Below are 25,560 nucleotides of genomic sequence, written 5' to 3'. Positions count from 1 at the left end.
AACGTCCAACTATTCCGTCAAAAACAAAAGCATTAGTTCCTGGCAGCAGCAGTTCGACAGTTCAGCACGGATGTTGCGCCGCTTCAAACGGAGAGCTCGGTTCTGTCAGAACTCTCCAGAGCCAAAAATTCAATAATCCCAGAGAGGTTCACTACTTTGTTTTCTCTCTTCCAAAAAACTCCTCCTCATCATTATCTTCTCCATTTCACAAACACATTTGTCTCCGTTACAGTTACATCATCTGCAAAGCTTAAAAAACATGCACCTCCAGCATTTTATACAAGAGTATGATACAAAATAAGGCATTTCATTGTGTTGAGTATTTATGTTGTGTTTTGAGTGTTAATGTATGTTTTCTTGTGTGTGTGTGTGTGTGTGTGTGTGTGTGTGTGTGTGTGTGTGTGTGTGTCTTTACGTGTGTACATAGCAAACACATTTTAATGTTTTTTTTTGCCCGCCTATAAAAAGACTGCAAAAAACAAACATAAAGTCATGATAACTCTTACTTAAAATATATATATTTGTCATATATATTTACGTATATATTCATATGTAAAAAAACAAACAAAAAAAAAGGTAAGAGGGGAAGAGAAGAGCCCAAGAGGTCCCTGTGATAGCCCAGTTCTCACAAAGCCGCCTAACCCCATTCACCCCCTCATTCCATGACCTCACCGGGCGCCACGGTGACAAGCTGCAAAGGGATCTCCTGATTGGCTACGAGGTCATGGGTGGTGGCGGTCTGGAGGATGAGCGTGGTTCCGTCGGCGGTGATGAGGGCGTCGGTGGTGGGCGGAGACGTGGAGGAGGGGACCCCGCCTTTTTTATTCTGGTGAGTCTTTATGTGCTTGGCCAGGTGGTCGCTCCGCATGAACCTCTTGGAGCACTCTGTGCACACAAACTTCTTCTCTCCTGCGAGGTCAAGGAAACAAAAGCATCAGTCCATGAGTAAAACACGTGGTTAACACACTCCTCGCAATACTGATGGATGAACGAGCCATACGGATTAACTCGGTGTAACTGCAGTGTCTTGTACTGGCCTAGCTGTCGGCCAATAAGTAACAAGACACTGCCGTACAGAGAAGCCAAATATCTGCCTCAGATCAGTCACAGCGACGCCTTTACATCGTTTGCCCACCAGAGAGCACTGACGAGTTTATTATTTAACTGCAAAGCCACTAAAACATTCTACAGAGCGCTCGCAGGGTTTCCACAGTGTTCACCACGTTAAATGTAAGGCTTTTTAAGACCTCTTCAATACAACATAGAATGCAATTTACCCTTTTCACAGTCATACTAATCAAAGAATGATGAAGACTAAAAAGGCCTTCAGTTATTCATTAGATACATGAAATTATTGGCACTTTGCATCAAACCACATCACTGACTGAAACTCAAGTGTATAACGTCTCCCAAAGGCTCTCGCGTTTTTTCATTCTGACTGAAATCATTCCGATTGAATATTTCGAGTCAGCTGTTTCCATGGGATGTGATTTAATGCAGTCTGGTGTTTACATGCGCCGATGCATTTAACCGGGACAGTTGTGCGACATGCGCAAAAGTGATAAATTAGTCATGCATCCATCTTCCTCAGCGGCTATCTAATCTCTTCGGCACTTGTTAGACCAGCTCCCTGAAAATGGATATATATCCTTTAGCGCAGCAGTTGCCGTTGTTTTGTTGCCCCTAAGAGCTTGTATTGAAAAACAAACTCTCCGCGGGGGACCAGTTCAGCTCGGAGGCCGCCATTTTTGGGAAGTGGAGAAACACAAAACCCCCACGCATTTAGGTCCAGACGGAGAGCACGCGCAGGAAGATCGCAGCCAGAAAGTAATCAGGTTAAATCATTGGCATGGTACAATTTTTCTTTTGATCGGTTTATGAAAAGATTTAAACGACCCTTCTGCAACCGATTGACTTTTCAATCACTTTGGGCCTATTTATTGTGATGGAGGTGTTTATATGGAGCTTTTTTATTTTGTTTAGGCTCTTAAACCAACTATAATTGGAATATTAGTCTCAATGTAAACATACCTAAGGACTGTAAAAAAAAAAAAAAGTAACTTAAAAAAAGTAACAGCACTTTTTAAGACTTCTCAAGACACTATTACCACTTGTACTCAATTTATTTACAAAGTTTCAGTCCTTGAACTTTCAATGAGTAGAATTCATACAGGCAAACAGCACTGCCACCATATATATGTGAACACGGATGGATCTGTAACTGTAAAATGTCCTCCCATATCTTGCTCAAACAAATTTAAGGGACCCTTGTGAGAAATGTTTGTTTAATTTATGTGTCTATGTGGAAAAAATCTGAATATCAGGGTCTGTTGAACCCAAAGAAAACAAAGAACAAAACTTTTTTTTCTACTAACAGGCGACTAGGACTGTCTAAAGAAATGAGACCTACAGTACATTTTAGTAAGGACAGTGTTTTTTTCTTATGGGCCTTGATTCTTAAATTAAATCTATCATCATTAAGTCTAAAGTTAAAAATAATAAATCCCTATCAGAGATTAACTGAGCCAAAAAACAACATATTAGAATTGCTTATTAAATTCAAGTAACAACCAAAAAGTCAAAAGTATCACATTTAAGCAATTCTTCTCATTTTACTAAACTGTCCCACACATCACCCAACGTGTTGAAATCCTATAAGAGAGGTCCCTGCCAGTTATTGCCTTCATACAACTGCCGCCCTTAACTGTACATCATTCAAAATGTCTTAGCATTCAGCCGTGGAGCAGCTGAAGGTTTCATTTTCTCTTTCGGGATCATGCATGACACCTCTTTTCAGTGAGCGTTGTGCAATTCATAACAATGGCTTGGACAGCTGCAGAAAAACATTTCCTGGGAAATGAAAAGATTTTGGTGGCTGTTATGTATTAACTCCAAAGTCTTACTAGAATTACCACCTCGCGGTTGCTTTGCCTCGGCCAACCAGTCAAGTAGCAGTTTACATCCATGTTTGCCCAAACTCATATATGTAGTGAAGACTCTGAAGGAAGATGGGTTTTTTGGCGAAATGGAAAATATCACTATATTGACATGTCATCCAGGGAGAGGAGGTGAAGAGGGTGGACTCCTCCAGAAAAGTGTTTTTGCAGAACATTATGAAGTCACATGAAGTTGAACTTTGACCTTTTAGATATAAAATATTATAACTTCATCATGTTATGCTATTAGACATTTGTGTGAAATTTTGTCATGAATTCTGGAGTTATGGCCAAAAAAGTGTTTTGTTTTCCCTCCACACGTTCCTGATACATCGCATTCACAAGAATGAGGTGGGTGTGAGGTCACAGTGGCCTTGACGACCTTTGACCTTTGACCACCAAAATCTACTCAGTTCATACTTGAGTCCAAGTGAACATTTGTGCCAAATTTGAAGATATTCCCCCAAGGCGTTCCTGATATATTGCGTACGCGAGAATGGGACGGACGACCCGAAAACATAATGCCTCCGGCCAAGGCCGTTGCCTGCGCGGAGGCATAAAACCAAGAACATGTCCTAAAAACTAAATTATTCCTTTAAAGTATGTGTCATTGGACAGGAAACAGCAATACAACATAGACAAACCTGTTATTACTCTTCCAAGATGAGTGCATGTTCCTCATTTACCACTGAAAACTAGCTCCAAGCCTAATTTTCCAAAAACTGGAAATAAAAACAGCCAGTACTTTAAAATAAAAAGGGTTGACTGTTCAACTGTGTTCAGAAGGGACGAGACTTGTGAGAGCTTCCTCCTACCTGTGTGTGTCCTCCTGTGTCTCTGCAGCTCGTCGCTCCTGGTGAACCTCTTCCCGCAGAACATCCAGTTGCAGACGAAGGGTCTTTCCCCGCTGTGCCAGCGCAGGTGAGCTCGGAGATGGGACGTCTTCCCGTAAACTTTCCCGCAGCCTGCGATGTGGCAGATGTGCTGCTTCTTCTTTCCCATGCCCGAACCTCTGTGACACAAAAAGGAAAAATATGGAATGGGTACAAGATACAAATACTGCGGATGATCCAAGTCGTGGGTCACAAGTGGACAAATCAAACTAAAAAGTGAATGCAAAGAAATAATAATCTTAATCCCAATCCTGATAAAGAATTATGCAAAAAGTTTGAATTCTGCATAAATGTTTTTTCATGCAAATATAGATTTGAATGAAAGAAAACAAGTAAATTTTCATGCTAATATATATTTACAGGAAAATGTAATTTTTATTCCCTTGTGAATAGGATTTAAAACCAGTATAACATTTAAACACAACAATGTAAACATTCCTACTTAAACACAAGTTCTAAAACTATTAAAAAAAAAAAAAAAAACAACATCTGGATGTTATGGTCCTATCACAGAAAGGTGTCATTAAAATGGATTTTGTATTTGTATCAAATTTGCTTGAAAAAGCCTTCATAGTGTTGAGGTGATATAGTTTTGTATTGCTGTAATTATGATGTTGAGTAAAGTTTTAGGGTATCGTTTAATTTTTCAGACTTTTTTAATCCTTGCATGTAATATCAGAGTTAATTCTTTAAAATTTTCTATCCGATAAACATAGGTGATCTCAACACCCACACCTCCTGGTATCTGTGCCTGTCTGTGTTTGGTCTTTCCCACCTTCCTCCAGACTCCTTGCAGTTGGGGCAGGTGCAGGCTACTCTGCGGAGCCTCTTGCCCTCCCCGCTCGGCGTCTCCATGTCCTCGTCTCCCATCTGAACACGCAGGTTGTTCAGGTCGCTGGGGTTCAGCGTGGAGTCCCCGCTCAGCTGCCACTCCTCTGAGTCTGGCTCCTCTTTTATCTGTATACCTGAAACGAGGAAACAAAGACGCAGTGACTGAAAGGCACTTAGCATGTCTTTCAGTGATTAATGACAAGCGATTTAGGATTTGCACATAAAAATGAAGAATTCAGTATGTATAGGCGTCCCTCACCAGCTGGACTGTTTGCATCCTCCCCCTGCGTGTACTGAACTCCACTTTGTGTTACAGAGTTGACTGTGACAGTCTGGAGGTTGGGTAGGCTGACCTGTCCTGCCTGGCCCAGAGGGAGGGTCTGAACTGGGGCTAAGGTCAACTGTTGGGCCTGACCCTGCCCCTGGGGCAACTGGAGCCCCTGGAGTGACTGGACACCCTGAACCTAGCAAGAGAGGTGGGATACATCTTAGTAATATGACATAGTTCGCAGCAAAGAAACACAACGTAATTCTTAAATAATGCCCATAGGGAAGTTCTGTAGGCCACTTTGCTGCTTTAAACCATTAGGAACCTTCCTACACACTTCTTAAAGCTTACCTGGAAGGTCTGCCACTGGATCTGTCCTGTAGCGGTGACAGTTTGGGCCTGGATGAGGAAGGTCCCCGGGTTGACCAGCTGCACGCTCTGTAGAGTCTGACCTGCTGCAGCAGTCAAGTCCTGACCTTGAGCCACCTGGGCTACCTGGGCCTGACTGTCCCCGGACAGCTGCAGGATGGGCTGCGAGATAGTTGTGGCGTTAGATGATGACACCTAAAGGATAAAGGAAACAGCAAAATAAATTACACACAAAAGATGAGAGAGTAGCGTTCACGCCATGTTTCTGTGTAGGAGGTCCTGATTTTACAGTGCAGTGGAGCGTCAGCCTTAATCGCAAAAAATAAACTGCAATTTCGAGCTATTCCCACATGCTAAGAATTTATTTGATGTTGAATTTTGAAGACCCGAACACTTGAGAGCTGGTTGCACAACAGCACTGCATTCACAAGCTGACATCCGATCACAGAGCTGTTCCAATCTGTATGACTGCACGTGAATGTACCGTTCTAGCAGTGTGTTCTTGCAGTTGTAGTTATATAGTATGTAAACATTTCCAAAAAAAAAACCAAACAAACTATCCCCTTGCAGGGAGCAAATACACCCAGATGGTTTACATATCAGACACAGTGAATGCTTCAACAAGCAACAAGTATAATTCCCATAGATTAAATACACACTAACAACACATAACAAGAAAATAATGCGCTCAATTGTGGCCTTAAAGCAGTGGTTCCCATCCATTCAGGATTGTGACCTCTTGAAACAAATCTTTAATGTGTACTTAAGACCCGTCATCACTAGGGCTGGGTATCATTTGATAGTTTTAGTAGTAGTATTGACATGATACCTGAGTTTTAACACCAATACCAAAACGATGCTTACTTTGTGGGATATTATCCTGTTTTTTATAACATACCCTTTTTTCATTTAACTAAAAAAAAGCACAAGCAGCTGTACAAGAACTTCTCCAAACTAAGCCTGCCTAAAAATGGAAAGATTTATTTTGTTTTAAAAGTAGGAACTAATCGATGAAAGAGAAAAAGGAGGTAAACAAGACTACAAATCTGACCAAACATTCAACGCCAGCTTTCAGTGCTTGCCAGTTGTCAGTACTTTGTTATGCAGACACTTTTCGGACAGTACCAAAAAGTGAAAAGGTCAAATATCCAGCCTTCATTCGTCACAAGTTTAGTGTGGACCAAAGATTGATCTTTCCTGCTCATTGCTTAATTCGAAGGATTTTAAATGTCTGAAGTGGTGAAAGTATCCAGGAAAAAAGTCTGAAAAAATAAACATAGTTTTGTGTGATAGATTCTTCCCTACATTTTTAATAATTACATGATACTTCAGATTTATCTTAAGACCACTTCAGAGGGTCCTGACCTCCAGGCTGGGAACCGCTGCCTTAAAGCATACAGTATTGCACACTTAACAGATGACATGATGTTAAAGGCGAGCACTCACCTGGATTTGCTGCAGGTGGTTGTGGGAGTTGAAGTTCTCCGAGGAGGAGGGGTCTGACACGCCTGCAGACACGGCGGTTGCTTGGGTGAGAACCCCGGTGCCGTCAATGGTCTCGGGGAGTTGGGAGGAGTTGGAAGAAGCAGTGGTGGTGGTGGCTGGCACATAGAGCTCTTGGTTGGCGTCGCTCACCGTCACCAGCGACTGTTTGCCGCCAGCGTCCTGACCCTGACTCTCCAGTGGCTGGCTGCTCATGATCAGCTGGCCTTCAGGTGTTACCCCGGTTGCGATGGGGACCGTCTGAGCTCCAGTGAGCCCTAGTGACTCCAGATCCACACTGTTTATGGGGACGAACGTTATGTTGCTCGGGAGCCCTACAGGTACTGTGCTGGTGTATGCTGCCCCCCCACCCAGCGGGACGCCTTGGATTGACTGTACTTGCCCCGTCTGGGTCAGGAGGTCTGTGGTCGCCGTCGTGGCACAACTAATCCCGATGCTCCCCTGGCTGCCATCCTGGAGGAGCTGAATCTGCCCCGTGCCATCATCCAACCCCTGTGTCGAGAATCCTGCAAGTGTCCCATCTGCATGTTGGATTTGGGGGATGACCTGGACGAAGGAGTGACAGGTTTTGAGCAAGATCACCACCTGAACAGAACACCTACCGCATCTTAAACATGTTTCTGTCTCCTTTTACCTGATACTGAATGCCTGACACTCCATTGGCTGCGGCCTCGTTTCCAGATGCTGTAACATAAATGGGCTGGCTGGGAAGACTCCCAATAGGAAGCACATACTGCCCGTTGGACGTGACAATCCCAGAGTTTGGAATGTGAACAACTCCCTGGTCTTCCTTACCAGTTGAGACAGGAGTTAACACCTCCCATCGGTCCGAACCCGTCAGTTGAATGGCTGACATATCTGTCGTCTGGGAGTAAAATTGACACTCTGATTAACAAGGACAGATCACACGTCTACAAGAAGACAGTGATTCATCTCAGCTCCAGATTAGATCACAGGAAAAGGAGCCAGCCCTGCTATTGTCTGAAAATCAGTTATGGATGCAGAGACTGTGCTGATACATCAAAGAGGGAGTAAATCATAGGCAGTGGGAGATCACGCAGGATCGACGATAAAACAGGCACAAGCAAGATGCACCCACCAACACACAGAGTGGAGATAACAGGCTCAGAAATGGTCGAGAGCAGGGTGTGGGGGATGGGTGGCTATTACAACACAACCGAACGCCGCTGTTTTGATTATGGACGCTATCCCTGCCATATTAGCACACCCCTGCATCCTCCGAGCCCAAGGTACACCGGCTATCTTCCAGCGAGCCGACCCAAGTGACTGACTTCAGTGTCCTACCCACTATGGGCGGGTTTTACAGGGGTAAAGTGGGTGGCCGTTATTGAGGGGAACACAGGAAGTGTACGGCTTTCACCCCATGCCATCAAAATTTTAAAACGTGTGAACTTCATGCTCTCAAAATCACAACCAGCAATCGAAAGCGAGCGAGAAAGACGAGCTAGAAAATGTCGGATACCTGTGTTTCCGCTGCGCCGCCGGGTTGCAAAAACTCGCTTTGACTGCTGTCCACGTCCGCGGACGCCATTTCTCCTTGTTTCAGAGGCTGCTCTGGCGCTAGCAGGGAGAGAGGGGGAAACTCAGCAAAACTCTATAATCTTCAACTCCTGCCTGCCAGAAAAGCCCGCAAAGCATCCCCACTCTCCAGTCCAAAAGGAGCTGACTGCGAAATTCAACTTTGCAGCGGAGAGTCTGGGGCGATTTCGGCCCAGATTGACTGTTTACTTTGTCAACTCCGTGGCTAGCCTGTTAGCTCAGTTAGCTAACCATATCTAGCTAGTTAGCAGTAGAGCAAAAGATAAAAAGACGCAGCTTGTTTCGCTGTTTTCTGCACAAACTCACCGATTAGTTGCACGCTTCGATGCGCTAAATGTTTACGTACCAGTCATAGCGTGAATGGTAGTAAGCGGAAGGATTATCCGATCAACTAAACTCCGAACATGATTGTTTTATCAAAGGCGGGCTAGTGTTGATCGGTGAATTCGGGTCGATTTTTTTCTATTTTGATTGACGGTGCGGGAAACACAAAAAGGTGGGACCAACACGCTTGACCGTCCAATTTGCATCACATTACAGGACGTCCCGCCCTTCTTCTCTGCGGCGATTGGCTGAGCGTGAGGTACGGCGAGGCGCCAGTGGCTATCCGGAATGTCACTCACTCTTTTCATAGGACGTGTGTTTCCTGTTTGTTGTTAAGAGAGAGGAGAGAAGGAATGCAGTTGTTGGGAGTCAGAGCAGAGATACGTGGAAAACGGCGGTGTTTGTGTCGAAACCACACAATTTATTTTATCCTTTGATGCAAAATAAAGTTACTTGTCCTGCTCCCTCGCTGTTGTTTGCATACAGTGGGCTTTCTGTGTCGCAATAACACTTTAGTCTTTAAAGTTTTGGTTACTTTATGTTCGTCAGCTGGCCTCCATTATACCATAATCAAAAAATTATTACAGTCCTGCACTATTCTATAGCTTGTTACAAAGGTTTATTTCGTGTCTAAACTGGCACATAACCGAAAAATTCCGATTAACTATTAATTACTTCACCAGCACGAAGTTTCTCTCCGAACTGATGACCATTAAACACGAAAAAACACCTAGTTTTACCAGATATTGTAGTTTTGTTATGTTTATATGGCTTTTATTGTTTATAATATAATAGTATTAAAACACAAGCTCTGAAACAATGATATCTACCCCCTTATAAAATGTATTTAAAAAAAAATAACATTTAAAATGAACCAGTTTCCACTTAATGGTCCACCTACTCTCTTGTTGTTCTTTCGATCATTATCACATGCTTTTATCAACAGATGGAGTTTGCTCGGAATGCAAAGTTTGAAGAGCTACAGTCCTATGAACACGGACAGAACAACTTTGTGTGCGTTCACGATGAAGACAGTGTAAAGACAGTTGAAAGCTCCAGCGAGTTAGTGTAAGTAGACCGTGCAAGAGGATCTGAGAGGGTTCGTCAAGTGCTGTTACTTAACATTTCAAAAGTTTGCTCTTTATAGATGATCAAAGCAGGTGGGAACATTCAAGGACTGATCCACAATAAAAGCTGTCTTACCAATTGGAAAGTTTCCAAAAGAGAATAGTTTAAAAAAGAAAACTTTTTTATAAAACAATGGCTTCCACATGATTACATTCCCTTCTGTATGGTCCCTTGAGTAATTACAGACTATTACTGGTTAATTGTAATCAATAAATTGATGGATTTAAAAAAAACAAACACTGGTTTTAAATGGTGCATTTATAAACAAAAAAAGTCATCTGTCATAACTGTTAAAGCAGGAAACATTTTTTAGATCGAAAGTTAATACCAGTTTCAAATCATTGAATGTTTATGCCAAAATTAGGTCCTTAAAGTGCTTCTTTTAGTTGTTTTTCTAATTAAAACAAACATCTACAACTCCATCCGCTGAGGGAGATCCTGATATATGATTGAAAGGCTAGAAAAAGCTTTGAAAAAGATTGTTTCAACAGGCAGACACCGAAGACAAAATTGAAGTTATAATGCGTTAAAAAGGAAGTAGAATTTTTTGACATTTAATGAATTTCACTTCTTTCCTGCTTTAACATTTACATTTTGCTTTTTGTGATTGCTTTAGAGATGTCTATTTTAAATTGTTATACTTTAGGCTAAGGCAACCTGAGTTATTCAGTTTAAAATATCTTGTTTAAAATGATCAATTTCTTAGCTGAATTTAAAAGCCTATGATTATTCCATTGACACACGCCTGGTTCCATATTTCTGCTAATTACCTAATTTCTTTATGTTGTGACTTTAGCCTCTATTATGAGTAAAAATTAGAAATACACAAAGCGATGACAGAGGTTTGTTTTCTTTTATTGACACATGCATATTGATGAGGTTGACATTTATTAGACCTTGGCTCCCTTTAAAGTAACATCTTTAAGCTTTCTCGTTTGACTCCTATTCCTCAGCAACTCATTATGGTTCATAAGGGGGCTGGGTTTCTGTTTCCACGATTTGGCAAGATATTTGGTAAGGGGATGGTAAGTACTCTCAAAAATAAAGACACTCACACTGTAGAGTCAGTGAGCAGAGCTAAAACGAGATGCACTTTGAAGCTGTACAGTCCAAATGATGCGCAGAGCACTCCTGTAGCTGTCCGGATTCACAATGTAGCATTTTCTTGTTATGCAGGGTGGAGTTCATAATGTGACGAGTCTGGGTTTTTTTTTTTTACAAGCCCAAACTTCAAGTCAATAAAAGCAGTGTGGATAACAACATTCTCTGTTCAGGCGTCTGATCAGGCACTGTCAGGGATGCCTGCATTTGCGCTTTCTAAAATTAACAATATCCCTCCTGCTCAGAATACGGCACAGCACTGGCCTGAAGTTAAACACAATGATGGATTTCATTCTCTCTTTAAGGTAAACACACTGCCAGTCAAATTATTATAGACACTGTATATTTTAGCATCTTTGGAAAAGACTCAGGTATAGACACTGTATATTTTAGCATCTTTGGAAAAGACTCAGGTATTATGGCTTTGAAAAGACACGAAGGAACTGAGAAAAGTTCGGGTCTTTTTAATTTGAAAGAAAAGACCAATTCAGGATGGCCTAGTTTTTGTTGACTCTGATGAGGCACCTCCAGCAGACTGCTGTATAATATTCTTATTTCTTGCCAGCACTGTTTACATATTTCCAAAGATAAAGAAGCTGGTTAACGATCAGGCACACCTGCCTTTGATAAAATACTTATGAAGAGCCTTGTTAGGGTCTGAGCCGATTAATCAGCAGTCATCATGGACATGAAACGTCAATTCATAACTGTATAGATAAGCTGTTATTACTCAGAGGAGTGAATCACTGTCTTTAAAAGTTGGAAATTAATCCTTTTAAGTATCAGTGATCTGTGTGGCTTAAATGATCGATGCATATCTAGAAAACAGGACAAGCCCGGCTGCATAGTTCTTTTATCACTTACAACAGAGAATGCAGTTTGGATTCTGTTACAGGTTCCTGATAAGACTATTTCCACTAAAATCAAAAAGTATATATTTTTCATTTCAGTTGCACCTATTCTTTCTTGTGACTGTGGATGCTCGGGTCCAGTGTGCTCAAAAATGTTTGACTGGTAGTGCAGTTGATGCCCTTTAAAAATTTGCTCACATTCTGACACACAGGAATGTATGGTGTGTTTTTATAGAAACGTTATAATACAGAATCATTTTTAATAGATTCTGGTTCAGAAGTCCACCTGGGAGGCCAAGTTAGAAAATATCTCTGGCCAACCAGGCCGCATCTTGATACTCTGAATTCAAAAGAGAGGTATGAAAACCAGCAGACAGTGTAGCTCTCAGGGGCCTGACTGAACAGCATTCTGAGTGCTCCCTCTGGCGATTGCGTGGTCTCATTATTTCTTTTTCGGGGCATTGGGTGTGTTGAATTTGAAAAAGATAATGTCCCCATCCTCCACGATGTAATTCCTGCCTTGTTGCCTGTATTTCCCAGCAGCCTGAGAGAGAGGGGGTGAATATCAGAGAGGACAAATTTAAATGTATTCCATGATGTTTCTCAGAAAATCAACGTGGTTACAGACAGAAATTCAACAACGCGGCACTTCTAGCTTATAATTAGTTTCTATACAAATACACACCTTGACTGCATTTTCACTGCCCTCCTCTTTGAAGTCACTGTACTTCATCACCTCAGCCATGATAAAGCCTTTCTCAAAGTCAGTGTGGATCTTTCCTGCAGCTTGAGGAGCCTTGCTACCTTTCTGTTGAAGCAAAACGGAACAGAAAATCTCAAAAACGTACCTGCAAATATATCAACACGCTGCCCGCCCAGAAGAATTTTATCATAGATTGGAATAAGATTTATAGCATAACTTATGATAATACAATTTGCTGCCCTTGATGAAGTCAAAAAAGGCAACTCAAGTAAAAACGTACCCCTTAAATGGAAAAATACGTTCTCAAAAGCAGCAATCGATCAACCACATTCTATACCTATACTCTGAATTCCAGTTTCATAGAATTTAGGAGGCAACTATAATGAATGGAGAAGTGTACAAGGGCCCCTAAGGGCAAAATACATCCAAGAGTGAAAACCTACACATTAAAGAAAGGCACTGTAAATACTCTAAAATGAGGCAGACAAATGCAATTCAAATTCAGAAATTCTGTTAATATCAAAACACTTATGGCATTAAATGAAGGAAACCGTGAGTAAATGCCAGTGTGGTTCCAGACCTTTGTATTGCTGCCTTTACGACGTTATGGTTTTTTTTTTTTTTTTTTTTTTTTTTCTCTTCAAACAGCGAATAGTGAAGGATGAAAGAAAGAAAATTCAAAACAAGAACAGCATTAAATTTCAAAACAAATACAGGAAAAGTACGAACATGACGAAAAATGCACTTCCAATCCAAAAATGAGGGAAATTTGGAATTTATTTCTCAGATGTATATATTACTCAGTTGTAAACTTCAGGCCATTTATAAATACTGAAATCATTTAAAATTGGTAAGGTTATTAAGTTTCCAGAAAGAGAGAAAACCTGTTATGATACAAAGACAAAACTATTTGTCACACCACTAACCATAAACATGTAATATTCACATTTGACAACACTGGCACTTACTATTTGAGATATTTAAGTCCCCATTTTTTAGCATGTATCAGCAGTATACAGACTTTTTTTTATAATTGTAAAGCATTTGTCAACAATTAGAAATTCTCCTATGAAGACATAGTTTATATGACTGCAACTGTGTTTTACTATATTGTCATTTATTATCTGTTTATACAACAGCCTTCACCTATGGGTGCCCACAAGAGGGGTTATAGTTATTGACAAATACATTAACACTTATATCTGATTAAGACTACATTACAGTGTGTTATAAATAAACTGTAATGTAGTTATAGTTCATTTAATGTTTATATACTGCTTATGATTGATAAATAGGGGGCTTAAAGTAAAGAGTTACCCAAATAGCTAACAAAATCCACAAAAAAAAAAAAAAACAACTTAATTAAACATTATTTCGAAAAAATTATTAAAATTAGAAAGTAACTGTAAGTCACACTTTTTAAAAAACAATACAGAGGATTTTCAAATAAACTCATTAATCTAGCATTTATCAAGAGTTAATCAACGAAGACCTAAGGTAATGATGAACTGAAGAGTTATTCATATCACAACACTCACCCTGATGGTCCACGCTCGCACCTCATCTGGTCCTGCTGTGAAGAAGTATTCCAGCTGTAGCGCCGCATAGCCGGTCTTTATTATTTTGGTCAGAACACTAAAAAAGAAATAAATAAATAAAATCCACGATTAGCCATGATGGAGCAGTTCAAGCAAAAGAAGGCCCAAATCTGTAATTTATCTAAACTAATACAGATCTGTTATTTTAACAATAACAGAGGAGTATTTCATCATCTTTTATTGTGTTCAACAGATTTACACAGTGTTTTATTTAATTATTCAGTGTAAGTTGACTCAAAGGCCTTTTGAACTACAGACACATGGACCTGCCATTTAAATGGTATTTAGGAGTGGCAAACCCTGGTATTGTGCATACTGGATCTCTGGAACAAAGATCGTTAATAGATACAGCTGTGAATTTCCTTCCGTGACATATCAAAAGGTTTGCTGTGAAAACAAGGCCTACTGATTTATGCAGTTGACTCAGTTAACTACAACTAACAATCCAATTACACTGACTGTGAGGTACTGTACGATGTTTACCTGTTGGTCTACTTCAGTGTATTCAAGAGAATCTGATGTACTTGGCCTTAGCGCTGAAACAATTGGTTGATTAATCAATTAGACAATGGACAGAAAATTAATTGCCTTCAATTTTGATCATTATTTATCAAGCAATTCTCTTTTACGCATCGCGTAGGAAAATTATGAAACACATTTCTCACCATTTCAACACATTTTATAAACTGAATATTTAATTTTAAAAGTAACTTAAAGACTAATCAATGTATATAATAACTATTACTTGCTGCATGATCGATCGTTTAAACAATTTCTGAAACTGACCAAATAAGATTCTTGCCACGTTGTGTATGTGTATGTCTCACCTCTGTGTCTTCATTTCCTCACAGTATTTATTCCTCTCCTCCTCCTCCTCCATGTCCAGCAGTTTGGACTCCAGAGCTCCACTCAGGGGAATGACCAGAGCGCCAGGGTCATGAGTGTCTACCCACTCCTTGATTTTCGCCAACCTGCGGAAAACGAGCGGCGGGTGAGCTTTTCTGAATGCTCAACTACAGCTAAATACACGAAGCAATACTGTATGGGACATGTAGACGCACAGGGTAATAGCAAGTGAAAGTAAACCTACCATTTGTTCTTTTTCCTGATGTAATCCTTCTCTGAGAGATTCACCAGGTAGATCATGGGCTTGGATGTCAGAAACAGGTATTTGTTCAATACCTCAATCTATGGAGAGAAATTAAAAATGTACAAATCATGAGTTTGAAAATTGTTTAGTTCACAGAAAGCCTTTTCAGATATATTCTCTCGGGAAATCCTACTGCTCAGATAATGTGCATCTTGTCCCAGATTTGACTGATTTGACTCTGCTGATGCAGTAATGACAAATCAGGCTGCTCTGTCCACCAGGAAAAAAAGCCCACCGCAGTGAAAGCAAAATTACTCCAATCACTGGATTTTAATGGTCATTTTAAATTTGTGCATCGTAAAACAAATGAGCAAAAGTGGCAAGAAGTTGTCAAAAAAAGCAACAAACAACAAAAATAAATTAAAAAAATGATAAACATTACAGCAATAAAGGCTAAAAGAAAAAACCCTTTTCCAATTAATAATATAAACTGAGGATACATTGTGTCTTTCCATTGATCCATACAGTGGCCTGGTAATAAATTACTTTAGAAATATATATTTCTACATATATTGTAGACACACTAGTGTAACACAACAAGATTATAGACAAACACAATTAAGCACACGCACACACATATCGTACCTCTTTGTCGTTCCAGTCATGGCAAAATCTGACGTGTTTCTTCTCGTCCACCACCCAGTTCTTTATCTTCAAAATGATATCCTGAAGCAAGAAGCAGCAGGTAAGGTTGATGACTGATTATCATCTCCTATTCCCCGCCCTAATAGTGACACAAATGTGAAACGGGACAACAGATGTGCTCCCACCACGATACTTTACTTACATATTCAGGTTTGAGTTTTTTGTCACCGCCTCTGACAGCGGTTTTCTCCAGTTTGTCAATTATTGGAGCGATCATCTCTTCATCTTTTAGTCGCAGCTCCTCGTGGATGATCTCGATGTCCCTCACTGGGTCGACGTTACCCTCCACGTGGATAATATCCTCGTCGTCGAATGCACCTAAAAAACAAAAGCATTGACAGATGTAGTCAGCCTGTGACAAATATTTACACATGTTGGAATCTCAGGGGCTTTCACTGGTGTTAAAAGTGAATTCCAGTCATTAACAAAATCTGCTTTGTTATTCTTACACCCTGAACTGTTCAGTCAGTATATACAACCGAGCAAGCCTTTCCTAAAGCTATATATTGGAGCACTGATGTTACTGGGGTGTAAAATCTTAAGGTCAAATGGCAATGAATGGGAGACTGATTTTGTTGATCTTTTAGACTTCAGATGAGGTTACCCACATAGGTATAATCTAAATTCTAGAAATGCTACCATATAAACTTCATATTGGTCTGAAAAATCAATTCAGCACCTCTCCCAGCCTCTTATTTTGCATGCCTAGCAGATCAGAAATGTAGAGGCGTTTAAATCTAATTTCCAGCTTCAGGAAGAAGTAGGACTGGATATTGTTAAATTATTGATATTTTTTGAACATTTCCGCATCAATACCAAACTTCATTGATACCTTACTTTTTATGTAAACATGTAAACTTTTTATGTTTTTCCACCAATCCTTTTTTTTTTAATTTAACAAAAGAAACCAAAGTTGTCAAACATTAAAACTTGTCAACAAACAAGTGGCCATCCGTGACATTTTTCTAAATGAAATAGTCTAAAATATAAACACTTTATTTAAATCAGGAACTATCTGGTCAAAGTGGGGCATGTTCCCCTTTTGTTATTGCAGCAATGGTTCTAAATTACCCTCTTAACACTCGTCCACTCTGCTCAGCTGTTGCTACACGGCAGCTGCAGCGGGCAGTATTAATGACAACTCACGGGTCATGTGGAAGATGCCGTCGCAGGCACTGATGTGGGAGAGGAAAGCATTTCCAAGTCCCTGTCCTGAGTGAGCTCCCTTCACCAGACCAGCAATGTCCACAACGTTTAGGAAGGCAGGAACCTTACTAAAGACAGACACAAAAAAAAAAAAAAGCCAGAGAAGGAAAAGATTGTCAGTGAGATGGCCTAATGTGACACAGACCAGGCTTCCTCCCACCATATGATGCTCCCCTTCTACTATGCACATTTGCTCGTTACACTTTAATTGTACCAAACATGACGGGCTCTGGTATTTCTTCTGAAACCTCCATAGGTCTGTGTTGTCTGTATGCGCATTGTGTGACCTTATAATGGTGATGGGTGACGATGATGAATAAACTTACAATAATAAATGATATTGTCGTTATTGTTATTATTAGTATCAGTTTTTTTTCTATTTCTTCTATTGTGTTTTGTTTCCATTCTTTTGTTGTTTTCCCGTGTGTGCTGTAAATGACTTTGATATTGTGTGTTCACTGCTATATATATATATATATAATAACGTTAAGTCGAGTTGAGTCATTACACACACCTGGCTGGTTTGTGGTACTGGCAGAGGAAGTCAAAGCGCTCATCGGGAACAGGTACCCTGCTCTCATTTGGGTCAATCGTGCAGAATGGGAAGTTTTCTGCAGCAGCTTGGCTTTTAGTCAGCACGTTGAAAAAGGTGGATTTCCTGCAGAGGAGAGAGTGAGGAGAGGGTCGACTCCAGTGCGATAATCATCCCCGAACGATGCGCCCAACATTCGTTTATTCTCTCACAATATCTACATTGCTAGTGACATGTACATACCCAACATTAGGTAATCCCACGATTCCAATTTTCAGAGATGTGCCAAATCGTCCAATTATTGGAGGCTGTTTCGGTGCTTCTCCCTTTTTGGGGGGCATCTGTGAGTTATAATAAGTCAGTTAAACCATGACATCCATGTCAAACTAACTCGCCAAAGACAGACTGATTTGTACCAGCACCAGTCTGGGCTTCTAATCAGTAAGTAGCTCCACTAAAAACGTGTGCAGTCGTATGCTCATTCAAACACGGTATGCTAACGTTAGCTATTGGCTAACTCGAACCACTCCTAGGTGTTAGCTAGAATATCTCACCGAACAGAGACTCCTGTCTGCCTTTCCCACTCATTACAAACAGCTCGAAAGCTATTGAGCCGGGGGACCTCCTCGTCTAATACCTTTGTGTCTGTCCTTCGCCTGTGGGCTATGTGGGGTTCACTGCTCTGCTTACTGCTCACACCGGCCGCTCCACTTGGAAAGACAAGCTGGAGAGAAGAGCGGAAGTGTTTTGACGTGGGCGGTCTCTGATTGGTCGCAGAAAGAGCTGGAACCCTACGTCAGAGGTGCGTTGGCTGACAGACTGGATACATTTGAGTTTTTACTCACTCAGTTTTATTTTCTATCGTAATATCTAGTGTTTTAAGCTGTAACCTTTGTGAATCGACCGATATGTATTTCCAAGTCTTTGTTACAGTTTATTTTGCCTTTTGTCTTTCCGTGGTGCATCACTAGGTGTCGCCACTTCACAGGATGCAGTTAAAAAAAAGTTTGGCCAAATTATATATTTTGTTGATTTAAACAAATTGACAAAAATACAACAAACAAATGTTAATGCACTGTTACTTTTTATTTCACGAAACAAACAAACAAACAAACAAACAAAGGGAACTGTGGCCTATGCTAAATCAGTACTTAACCCCCCCCCACACACACACACACACACACTTTGCCAACTGCTAAGCATGGAGGTGGAAATATTCTGCAGCCAGTGCCAAGGGAAACGCTGAACGGATAGAGGGAAGAATTGATTCCACTAAATGTCTCGCAGCCGGTCAAGAAAGCGAAACCGAAAAGAGGTTCTACAACGGGACGAAGATGCAGACCCCTAAAATCCAGCCATGAACCACTCCGACGAAGGCAAGCTGAAGCCCGACTCACTGGGCGATCTGCAATAGAAGAGAGGTTGGTGAGCTGTGACATCTACCGAAAGGGGGGTTGTCTACCGAGTACTCACTTAGTGGGGTGCCCAGACTTTGGCACAGGCCACAATTAGTTGTTAGTTTTTTTTTAAGTTCTTGAAATAAAAAGTAACACTGCATTAACACTTAACACATGTTTTAATGTCTGTTCGCTGCAGGGTTTGAATTTTCTTGTTTTTTACTTAAAAAAAAAAAAAAAAAAAAATTTTCCCAGGGCTGCCCAAAATTTTACATTCAACACTAAGTCAATTTACAACTTACATGTAAACAATCTTTCACATATTTCTAGAGCTGAAACGATGATTCAGTTAATTGATCAACAGCAAATCTACCGGAAACCATTTTTAAAATCAGTTATTTGTTGGAATCTTTAGCAAATAACCCCCCCCCAAAAAATATACTCTATTTCCAGCCTCTGTAATGTAAGAATTGCTGCTTTTCTTTGTCTTATGTGACGCTTAATTGATGGTATGTGAGTTTTGGACTGCTGGTCGAACAACATATAAGTTTGAAGGCATCAGGTTGGGCTTTGGGAAATGATTAGGAATGATTATGACATTTTATGGACCAAACACTTAGTCTGGAAAAAATTCAGCAAATTGATAATGGAAATAATCATTTGCTGCTCAAAATATTTGCTTCATAGTATACATCTGGTATCAGTGAGTATTTTACCTTTTTCACTTCAGTTTAGACAGAATTCAAAGTATGACTGAAAACAAGTCTTATCTTGTCACAAAAAAATTTCAATTTCAGCCAAAACGTAGCTAACACTCATACTGCTGCTGTAAGCAAGTTGTCCCATGGGATGTACACACAGCATTACAATTAGTACATGGGCTACCTACAGGACATCATCTGACCCTTATACATGTGTTGTATGCACTGTTTCTATTCCCAAAATATTTTAAAAATTCCAAAATTGAATGACAGTGCATGCTTGAAGTCCAAGCATAATATTTTTTATTTCTGTCAAGAAAGAAAGGAAAAAAAAAAAAAAAGACTCCAAATGTTTGATGGAACTTGGTGGTACAAAATTCTTGCCGCTAAAACCATGGGGCAATGCAGCTGTTACATTATACTACAGTGTTAAAAAAACAACAGGGCAAATGATCCAAGTAGTTTTTTTATTGCTTATATACAACCCCCCCAAAAAAGTACTTTCCACCAGAAAAAAGCAAAATTAAAAAGAAACATGGTATTTAAAACACATACCAGAGCAAACTAGGATCTTGACAGTTTAAGAAACCAGCTACATACAAACAGCAAAATGAGAAATGTAATATAACTTCCACAGAAAATCCTTCTAATGTAAAAACAAGTCTGTCGCGCCAATCATAAACAAACCGGACCTTTATTTAATTACCACAACCAAAGAGGTTCTTTTTTAGATTTCTGTTTGTTAGCTGTTAGGATTACCAAATCAACTTCACATATTTGAAATAAAGTGAAGAGAAAAGTGATTGGTATGTGGTGCAGATCTGGAGCACTGCCCATGTCCACCTGAACATTATTTTCTTGCGTATTTTTTGGCAAAACACTTGATTTCGACAAATTTGGTAAAGTTAAGTCACCACCAATGTTGTGGTGCACAGACAGACTGCATGTTTAGGACATTTTTTTTAAACCTTTAAAACAGAAAGAAATCCTGAATTCATATCACATACATTATCTGGTCAAAAAAACAAAGAGAAACAAGCATCCAAACAATAACACTGAATCTGTCGATGACTCTTCTCAAACTGCTCAGTAGTGACCTGTGGGGAGGAGAAAAAAAAAAAAAAAAAAAAAAGAAAGAAATAATGTTAGTTTGTGTGGATCAAAACTTGTAAACTGTTTTAGTGACAATGTATGTATTGAGGTTACATAGATAGACATTTAATATAATCTGTAAATATGTCAATATATTCTAATCGCTGTGGCTAAATGATAGAAACATGGTTTAAACATACGTGGTGAGTAGGACCGGGATCGGGATCGAGAGCGGTACCCTCTGCTGTAGTAAGGAGATGGAGATCTGCGTCTGTAGAGGGAAAAAGAAAACCACAATACTTCACCTGAGGCCTTTAATGTTACACATGATTAATATCACTGAATTAACTTATTAGTATGAGCAACAATTTATTTTTAAGACACCCGGCCGATTTAATATCAGTCATATTTCCTCTAGATCTTTAAAGTATTCTTATATATTCCTCAGAGTAATCAGTCGACTACTCCATTCTGAAAATTAATGATTTGAATTGTTACAGTCCTGTCAGGGATCAATGTCAAATAAATTACTGGGCCAAACAGGCCACAAAGAGCCCACCTGTATGATCTGTACTCGCGGTCGTCATAACGATCATAGTCACGATCGTAACCTCTGTCATAACCTCTGTCGTAGCCCCTGTCGTAGTCCCTCGAGACACGCCGCGACGAACCACCACTGCCACCACTGCCGCCGCTGCCGCCACCACCACCACCACCACCACCACCACTAAAAAACACACAGAATGAAGTTTAGTGACACCTTGGAAGACACCACACACACACACACACACACACACACACTAGTTTCCAAAATATCCCTACTGTTAAAATACAAAAAGCTGCATGGTTAAGAAACACTCACTATGTGGGACGTCCCATGTAGATTCCAGGAGTGGGAGTATGGGCTCGTTTAGTTATGGAGAAATCCACTCGGATCCTCCGTCCATCAAGCTCCATTCCATTAGCACGCTCCTTGGCCTGAAACACAGTTAGAAACAGACTTTTTAATCTAGCAAGTAATAGAGAATTGCATTAGAGAGAATTCAGACAAATAATCCCATTTATAAAGGAGATCTGTTGACTCTACTGAACGCACATTCAACTCCCACTGAACCTATTTATATGATGGTTGTTACTACTAGCAGAGACTCTCGTTTGGACTGTAGTTACGTAACTTTTAACAATAAACCTTATCATTGTATCTTTACTAAAACATGGTAACGTTTCGCTTATCTCCTTCCCTCAGTAAACACATTTCTTGTCTCACTTACACAATACAAAGTCAAAAACAAACATCCATCACAGGTTACTAGAGCCCAAAGTAATGTATTACAATAGCTTACTTAACAGTGAAAAAAGTACTTAACGATATGAAAAATTGTTCGCTGTGAAATGGGAGGCAAAGAGCCAACATATATTGTTTAAGGAAAAAAAGCAGCATACATATCCCCATCTGATTCTCCCTACCTCCTTGGAGTCCTCACAGTTTTCGAAGTAGACAAAGGCGAAGCCTCTTGAGCGACGTGACTGCTGGTCGTACACGATGTTGACATCGCTCAAAGGGCCGTATTTAGAGAAAACCTCCCTCAGATCCCTCTCGGTGGTGTACAGGCTCAGTCCAAACACACCCAGACAGGTGTTGGGGTCTGGGTTGGCCTGTGAGAGTAAAGAGAAGTATTGTAACCTGCCACATTACTGCTATAACTTCTGCTCTTTTGAGCAAATAAGCACCTGGGTATCTGACAGGAATTGTGTAATTGTTTCTGTTAAATGTGAAAATAAGATGTTCTTAAATAGAAGCATTTGCTGCATATGAAGTGCTATTATAATGTTATAAGTAATAATTAAGAAAAGTGGAAGAATTTCCAGTGATTAGCCAGATTTTGTTTGGAAATAAATGACCTGCATTTTCAATGTTTTGGTTTTTGGACGTAAAATTCAGAGAGAAGAAACTATAAACGCAAGGCTATAAAGAAACTGAAAACACTGATGTCTACATGAAGGTTCTTTAAATCAAGTACTGTTAAGATCATCCAATCATTACATTTCAAATTCACAAACTACAAGGCCCATGGGAATCTCCAACCAAGCATGTATAAAAGGCCCTACATACCCTGTTGCCAATGTGTCTGCGTCGGTTTGACATGGGGGAGCGGCTATGGCTCCTACGGCGGCGGTATTCCCAGCTACGGGATCGGCTCCTGGAACGGCGTCGGTGGGAGCGGGAACGAGAGCGGGAGTAGTGCCTGCGTGAGCTTCGGTGGGACCGGGACCTGGTGATAGACATAAATTTAACTTTGAACATGTCATTTATTTGCATTACGCACACTTGTAACCGTTTGGGAAATGCAGTTTTTGCATGTCACAACCAAATTCCAAAAGTGAAGCCCGACTTACCTGGATTTGGATCTGGACCGAGAACGAGATCTGGACCTGGAACGGCGGGAGCCATCTTTGGAGCGTGCTGGTGAGCGGCTGGTGGACTTCGCCGAGCCCCGAGGGGACGCACTCCTCGAGCCAGGCCGCGAGTCCTGGACAGACCAGACACTGAGGTCAGAAACACTCTAAAGCCAAGCAAGCCAAAAAACAAAAATAATAAGGGACATGAAGTGACTGCGCTCACCCTCTACATGCCCCTTTCAGAGGGATTTTACCACATTTTGGCGTTTAACAGGTTTGACACTAAATATATAGGAGTTTGATTATGTAAGATCATACAGTGTAATAAGTATTTAAAGTAGAGATTAAATAAATTAGCTTAAATTCAGATTGTACACAAATTAACCTAAAAGGAATGGAGGGATTGACCTCTGATATTTCTGATACAGAGAGGAAATAAATCGTGCATGCTTTAGAGAAAGAAACAGGATGAAATAGAGTGATAACATAGCAGGCTGTTAGGAAATTACTCATACCCCGGTAAACTTCTGATCTTAACTTCATAACTTCTTTAACTTCATTACTTCAAAACAACCCTTCATTTCTTCTTTCTTCTCTTTGACATTATGACTTCTTTTTTCCTCCTCTTCCCCCATTTATCATCTGCCATTACAACACTAGTAGTGGGGACAGATCTTGATTGCTTCTTTTCAGCATCCAATACATTAGCATGCATCAACACCATCAGCTTCAAACAATAATAACTTCGCATCTGAAACGTCTTCCGCCTTTTTCTTTCTTCCAACCTCAACCTTGACAAAGAACAAACAAGGGTGATAAGGCATGTTGGTTTCTGTTAAAAACCAAAAGATACAAAGAAAACAACAGCAAAACCAGGAAAACAACACAATTAGCTGAATACATGTTTGTATGTTAGCTTGCTATGGTCTTGAGAGCTGCAACAATTAGTCGATTACTCGATTAGTCAGTCAATTGAAAATAATCCACTATTTTGATAAATGAGTGGTTTTAAGTTTTTTTTTGGTTTTGTAAAAAAAAGAAAATATACCAAAATGATCTGGATTCAGCTACACAAATGTGAATCTTTTCTGGTTTGTATAGTCCTCTGTGATTGTAAACTCAATATCTAAATTTTGGACAAAAAGAGACATTAGCTTTTTGGGCTTTGAGAAAATGATTGAATAGGACATTTTTCACAGTTTTTGTTGACCAAACGAGTACTCGATTAATCGAAAAAGTTACTGACAATTTAATCGATGATAAATCACTAGTTGCAGCCCTGGTGGTCGTCATTGTCCTAAACTACCATTTAGTTGGCACAAAGCTGAACATAAATCTAAGTATTGACTAGTAGTTAGATTTTATATTGGCTGATATTGACTAGTCGGTATTTCAAAAAGTAACGCTAAATAACAACTGAGCAAAAAAATAAGCGGTAAAGTGAAAGTGGCATGGCCAGGCGGCGGTCACATCTCTCCGCTGCGGTCCTTTGTAGAGGCCCCATGCTTAGCAAACGCTACTGCAACATTAACGACTCCGTCATATTGAGTCCTTGTAGGCACGTATCACTGAGGATAACTCACAGTAAACGCTACGGTTACTCTTACAAAGAACATACTTCTCTCGAGTTTGAGGCCGGTTTAAAATTTTGTTTCCATTACCAGACCTGCAAACGCAAGGTACCAGCTAAGCTAGCTAACGTTAGCTAGCGAGCTAGCTTAGCTTGAACCATTATTTTTCTTATAATCAAAACTCACCTGCTCCCTGAACTCTTTCTCGTTGTCGCTCATATTTACGTAACTAGGCGTTAGATTTGTAAAACGAACGTGGTAAATTGGCTATAACGCCTGATTAACTTGATACTACCGAACCTACCGCAGACCGAACCGGTTTGATCTGAAGTGGCTAACGACAGATTAGATTCTGCAGCCAAAAGAGGTCATTCTCCTGTTCCGGTTTGTTTTTCAGAATAAAAGCGTCGTCTCTATAAAACTTAGACTAAACATTTCAGTTGGCAGAAAAGCACACATTTAAAGGGCAAATAAATGATGTAAAATATTTAAGTGTAATAATATTAATAAAGTATAAATCTACTACTACTACTAGTACTACTAATGCTAATAATCGTTTGATTGAATGGTCCCCGATATATTTTAAGGAGTTAATGCAATAATTGGATAATTTTGAATATCTTCCATTGCCACTGCCAATTGTAACACTCCTAAAGGGCTGTATTTTTATACATATTATTTAATAAAAAATTATAGTAGGGCCTCTAAGCAGTGGCATATTAGTAATAACTTGCTTGGTTGCTTTGTACCAATCTTTACGTTTCCATGTTTTTTTTTAACTTTGAAAGTAATAATTCTATA

General features: G+C 40.0%; 3 protein-coding genes across 6 annotated transcripts; all 3 read right to left on the bottom strand.

The window, feature by feature from the left end:
* Positions 1-505: 505 nt before the first annotated feature.
* Positions 506-8,851, bottom strand: LOC120795229 (transcription factor Sp3-like). Of its 3 annotated transcripts, none has more exons than XM_040136939.1 (9): positions 8,707-8,850; positions 8,284-8,381; positions 7,435-7,665; positions 6,744-7,346; positions 5,280-5,492; positions 4,920-5,124; positions 4,605-4,794; positions 3,752-3,948; positions 506-909 (listed from the first exon to the last, which is right to left on the bottom strand). In XM_040136939.1, exons 1-9 carry the CDS (start codon positions 8,711-8,713, stop codon positions 656-658), a joined length of 1,998 nt encoding a protein of 665 aa, XP_039992873.1. In that variant the 5' UTR covers positions 8,714-8,850; the 3' UTR covers positions 506-655. The 3 variants fall into 3 exon arrangements, with proteins under 3 accessions (XP_039992873.1, XP_039992874.1, XP_039992875.1); XM_040136940.1 differs by having other exon boundaries at positions 656-909; positions 8,667-8,850; XM_040136941.1 differs by lacking the exon at positions 8,284-8,381 and having other exon boundaries at positions 656-909; positions 8,667-8,851.
* Positions 8,852-10,646: 1,795 nt separating this feature from the next.
* LOC120795230 (obg-like ATPase 1) lies at positions 10,647-18,370 on the bottom strand. 2 transcript variants are annotated; one of them, XM_040136942.1, is made up of 11 exons: positions 18,236-18,370; positions 17,842-17,939; positions 17,581-17,724; positions 17,007-17,134; positions 16,003-16,178; positions 15,801-15,881; positions 15,156-15,253; positions 14,893-15,036; positions 14,006-14,102; positions 12,450-12,572; positions 10,647-12,308 (listed from the first exon to the last, which is right to left on the bottom strand). In XM_040136942.1, the coding sequence occupies exons 2-11, from the start codon at positions 17,937-17,939 to the stop codon at positions 12,207-12,209; spliced, it is 1,191 nt and encodes a 396-aa protein (XP_039992876.1). In that variant the 5' UTR covers positions 18,236-18,370; the 3' UTR covers positions 10,647-12,206. The 2 variants fall into 2 exon arrangements, with proteins under 2 accessions (XP_039992876.1, XP_039992877.1); XM_040136943.1 differs by having other exon boundaries at positions 18,153-18,339.
* Positions 18,371-20,083: 1,713 nt separating this feature from the next.
* On the bottom strand, positions 20,084-25,136 carry LOC120795911 (transformer-2 protein homolog alpha-like). Its single transcript, XM_040138184.1, has 8 exons — positions 24,946-25,136; positions 23,186-23,319; positions 22,902-23,061; positions 22,256-22,444; positions 21,651-21,766; positions 21,348-21,515; positions 20,989-21,059; positions 20,084-20,793 (listed from the first exon to the last, which is right to left on the bottom strand). The coding sequence occupies exons 1-8, from the start codon at positions 24,976-24,978 to the stop codon at positions 20,783-20,785; spliced, it is 882 nt and encodes a 293-aa protein (XP_039994118.1). The 5' UTR covers positions 24,979-25,136; the 3' UTR covers positions 20,084-20,782.
* Between the last annotated feature and the right edge of the window lie 424 nt (positions 25,137-25,560).

Source organism: Xiphias gladius, chromosome 10, assembly GCF_016859285.1.
Source record: "Xiphias gladius isolate SHS-SW01 ecotype Sanya breed wild chromosome 10, ASM1685928v1, whole genome shotgun sequence".
Classification (NCBI taxonomy): Eukaryota; Metazoa; Chordata; class Actinopteri; order Istiophoriformes; family Xiphiidae; genus Xiphias; species Xiphias gladius.
This window is presented reverse-complemented; position numbering and strand designations above follow the sequence as displayed.

What these genes read in the sequence shown, in the direction of transcription:
- LOC120795229 (XM_040136939.1), bottom strand. An exon ending in GGATGCAAACAGTCCAGCTG is followed by an intron (nt 4,795 to 4,919) that starts GTGAGGGACGCC and finishes TCCTCGTTTCAG; the next exon opens with GTATACAGATAAAAGAGGAG. An exon ending in TGCAAGGAGTCTGGAGGAAG is followed by an intron (nt 3,949 to 4,604) that starts GTGGGAAAGACC and finishes TTTGTGTCACAG; the next exon opens with AGGTTCGGGCATGGGAAAGA.
- LOC120795230 (XM_040136942.1), bottom strand. Translation starts at nt 17,939, where the DNA reads ATGCCCCCCAAAAAGGGAGAAGCACCGAAACAGCCTCCAATAATTGGA. An exon ending in GTGGGATTACCTAATGTTGG is followed by an intron (nt 17,725 to 17,841) that starts GTATGTACATGT and finishes TCTCCTCTGCAG; the next exon opens with GAAATCCACCTTTTTCAACG. An exon ending in TGCGAGCGTGGACCATCAGG is followed by an intron (nt 12,573 to 14,005) that starts GTGAGTGTTGTG and finishes TTGCTTCAACAG; the next exon opens with AAAGGTAGCAAGGCTCCTCA.
- LOC120795911 (XM_040138184.1), bottom strand. Translation starts at nt 24,978, where the DNA reads ATGAGCGACAACGAGAAAGAGTTCAGGGAGCAG. An exon ending in TACATGGGACGTCCCACATA is followed by an intron (nt 21,516 to 21,650) that starts GTGAGTGTTTCT and finishes TGTGTTTTTTAG; the next exon opens with TGGTGGTGGTGGTGGTGGTG. An exon ending in CGCGAGTACAGATCATACAG is followed by an intron (nt 21,060 to 21,347) that starts GTGGGCTCTTTG and finishes TTCCCTCTACAG; the next exon opens with ACGCAGATCTCCATCTCCTT.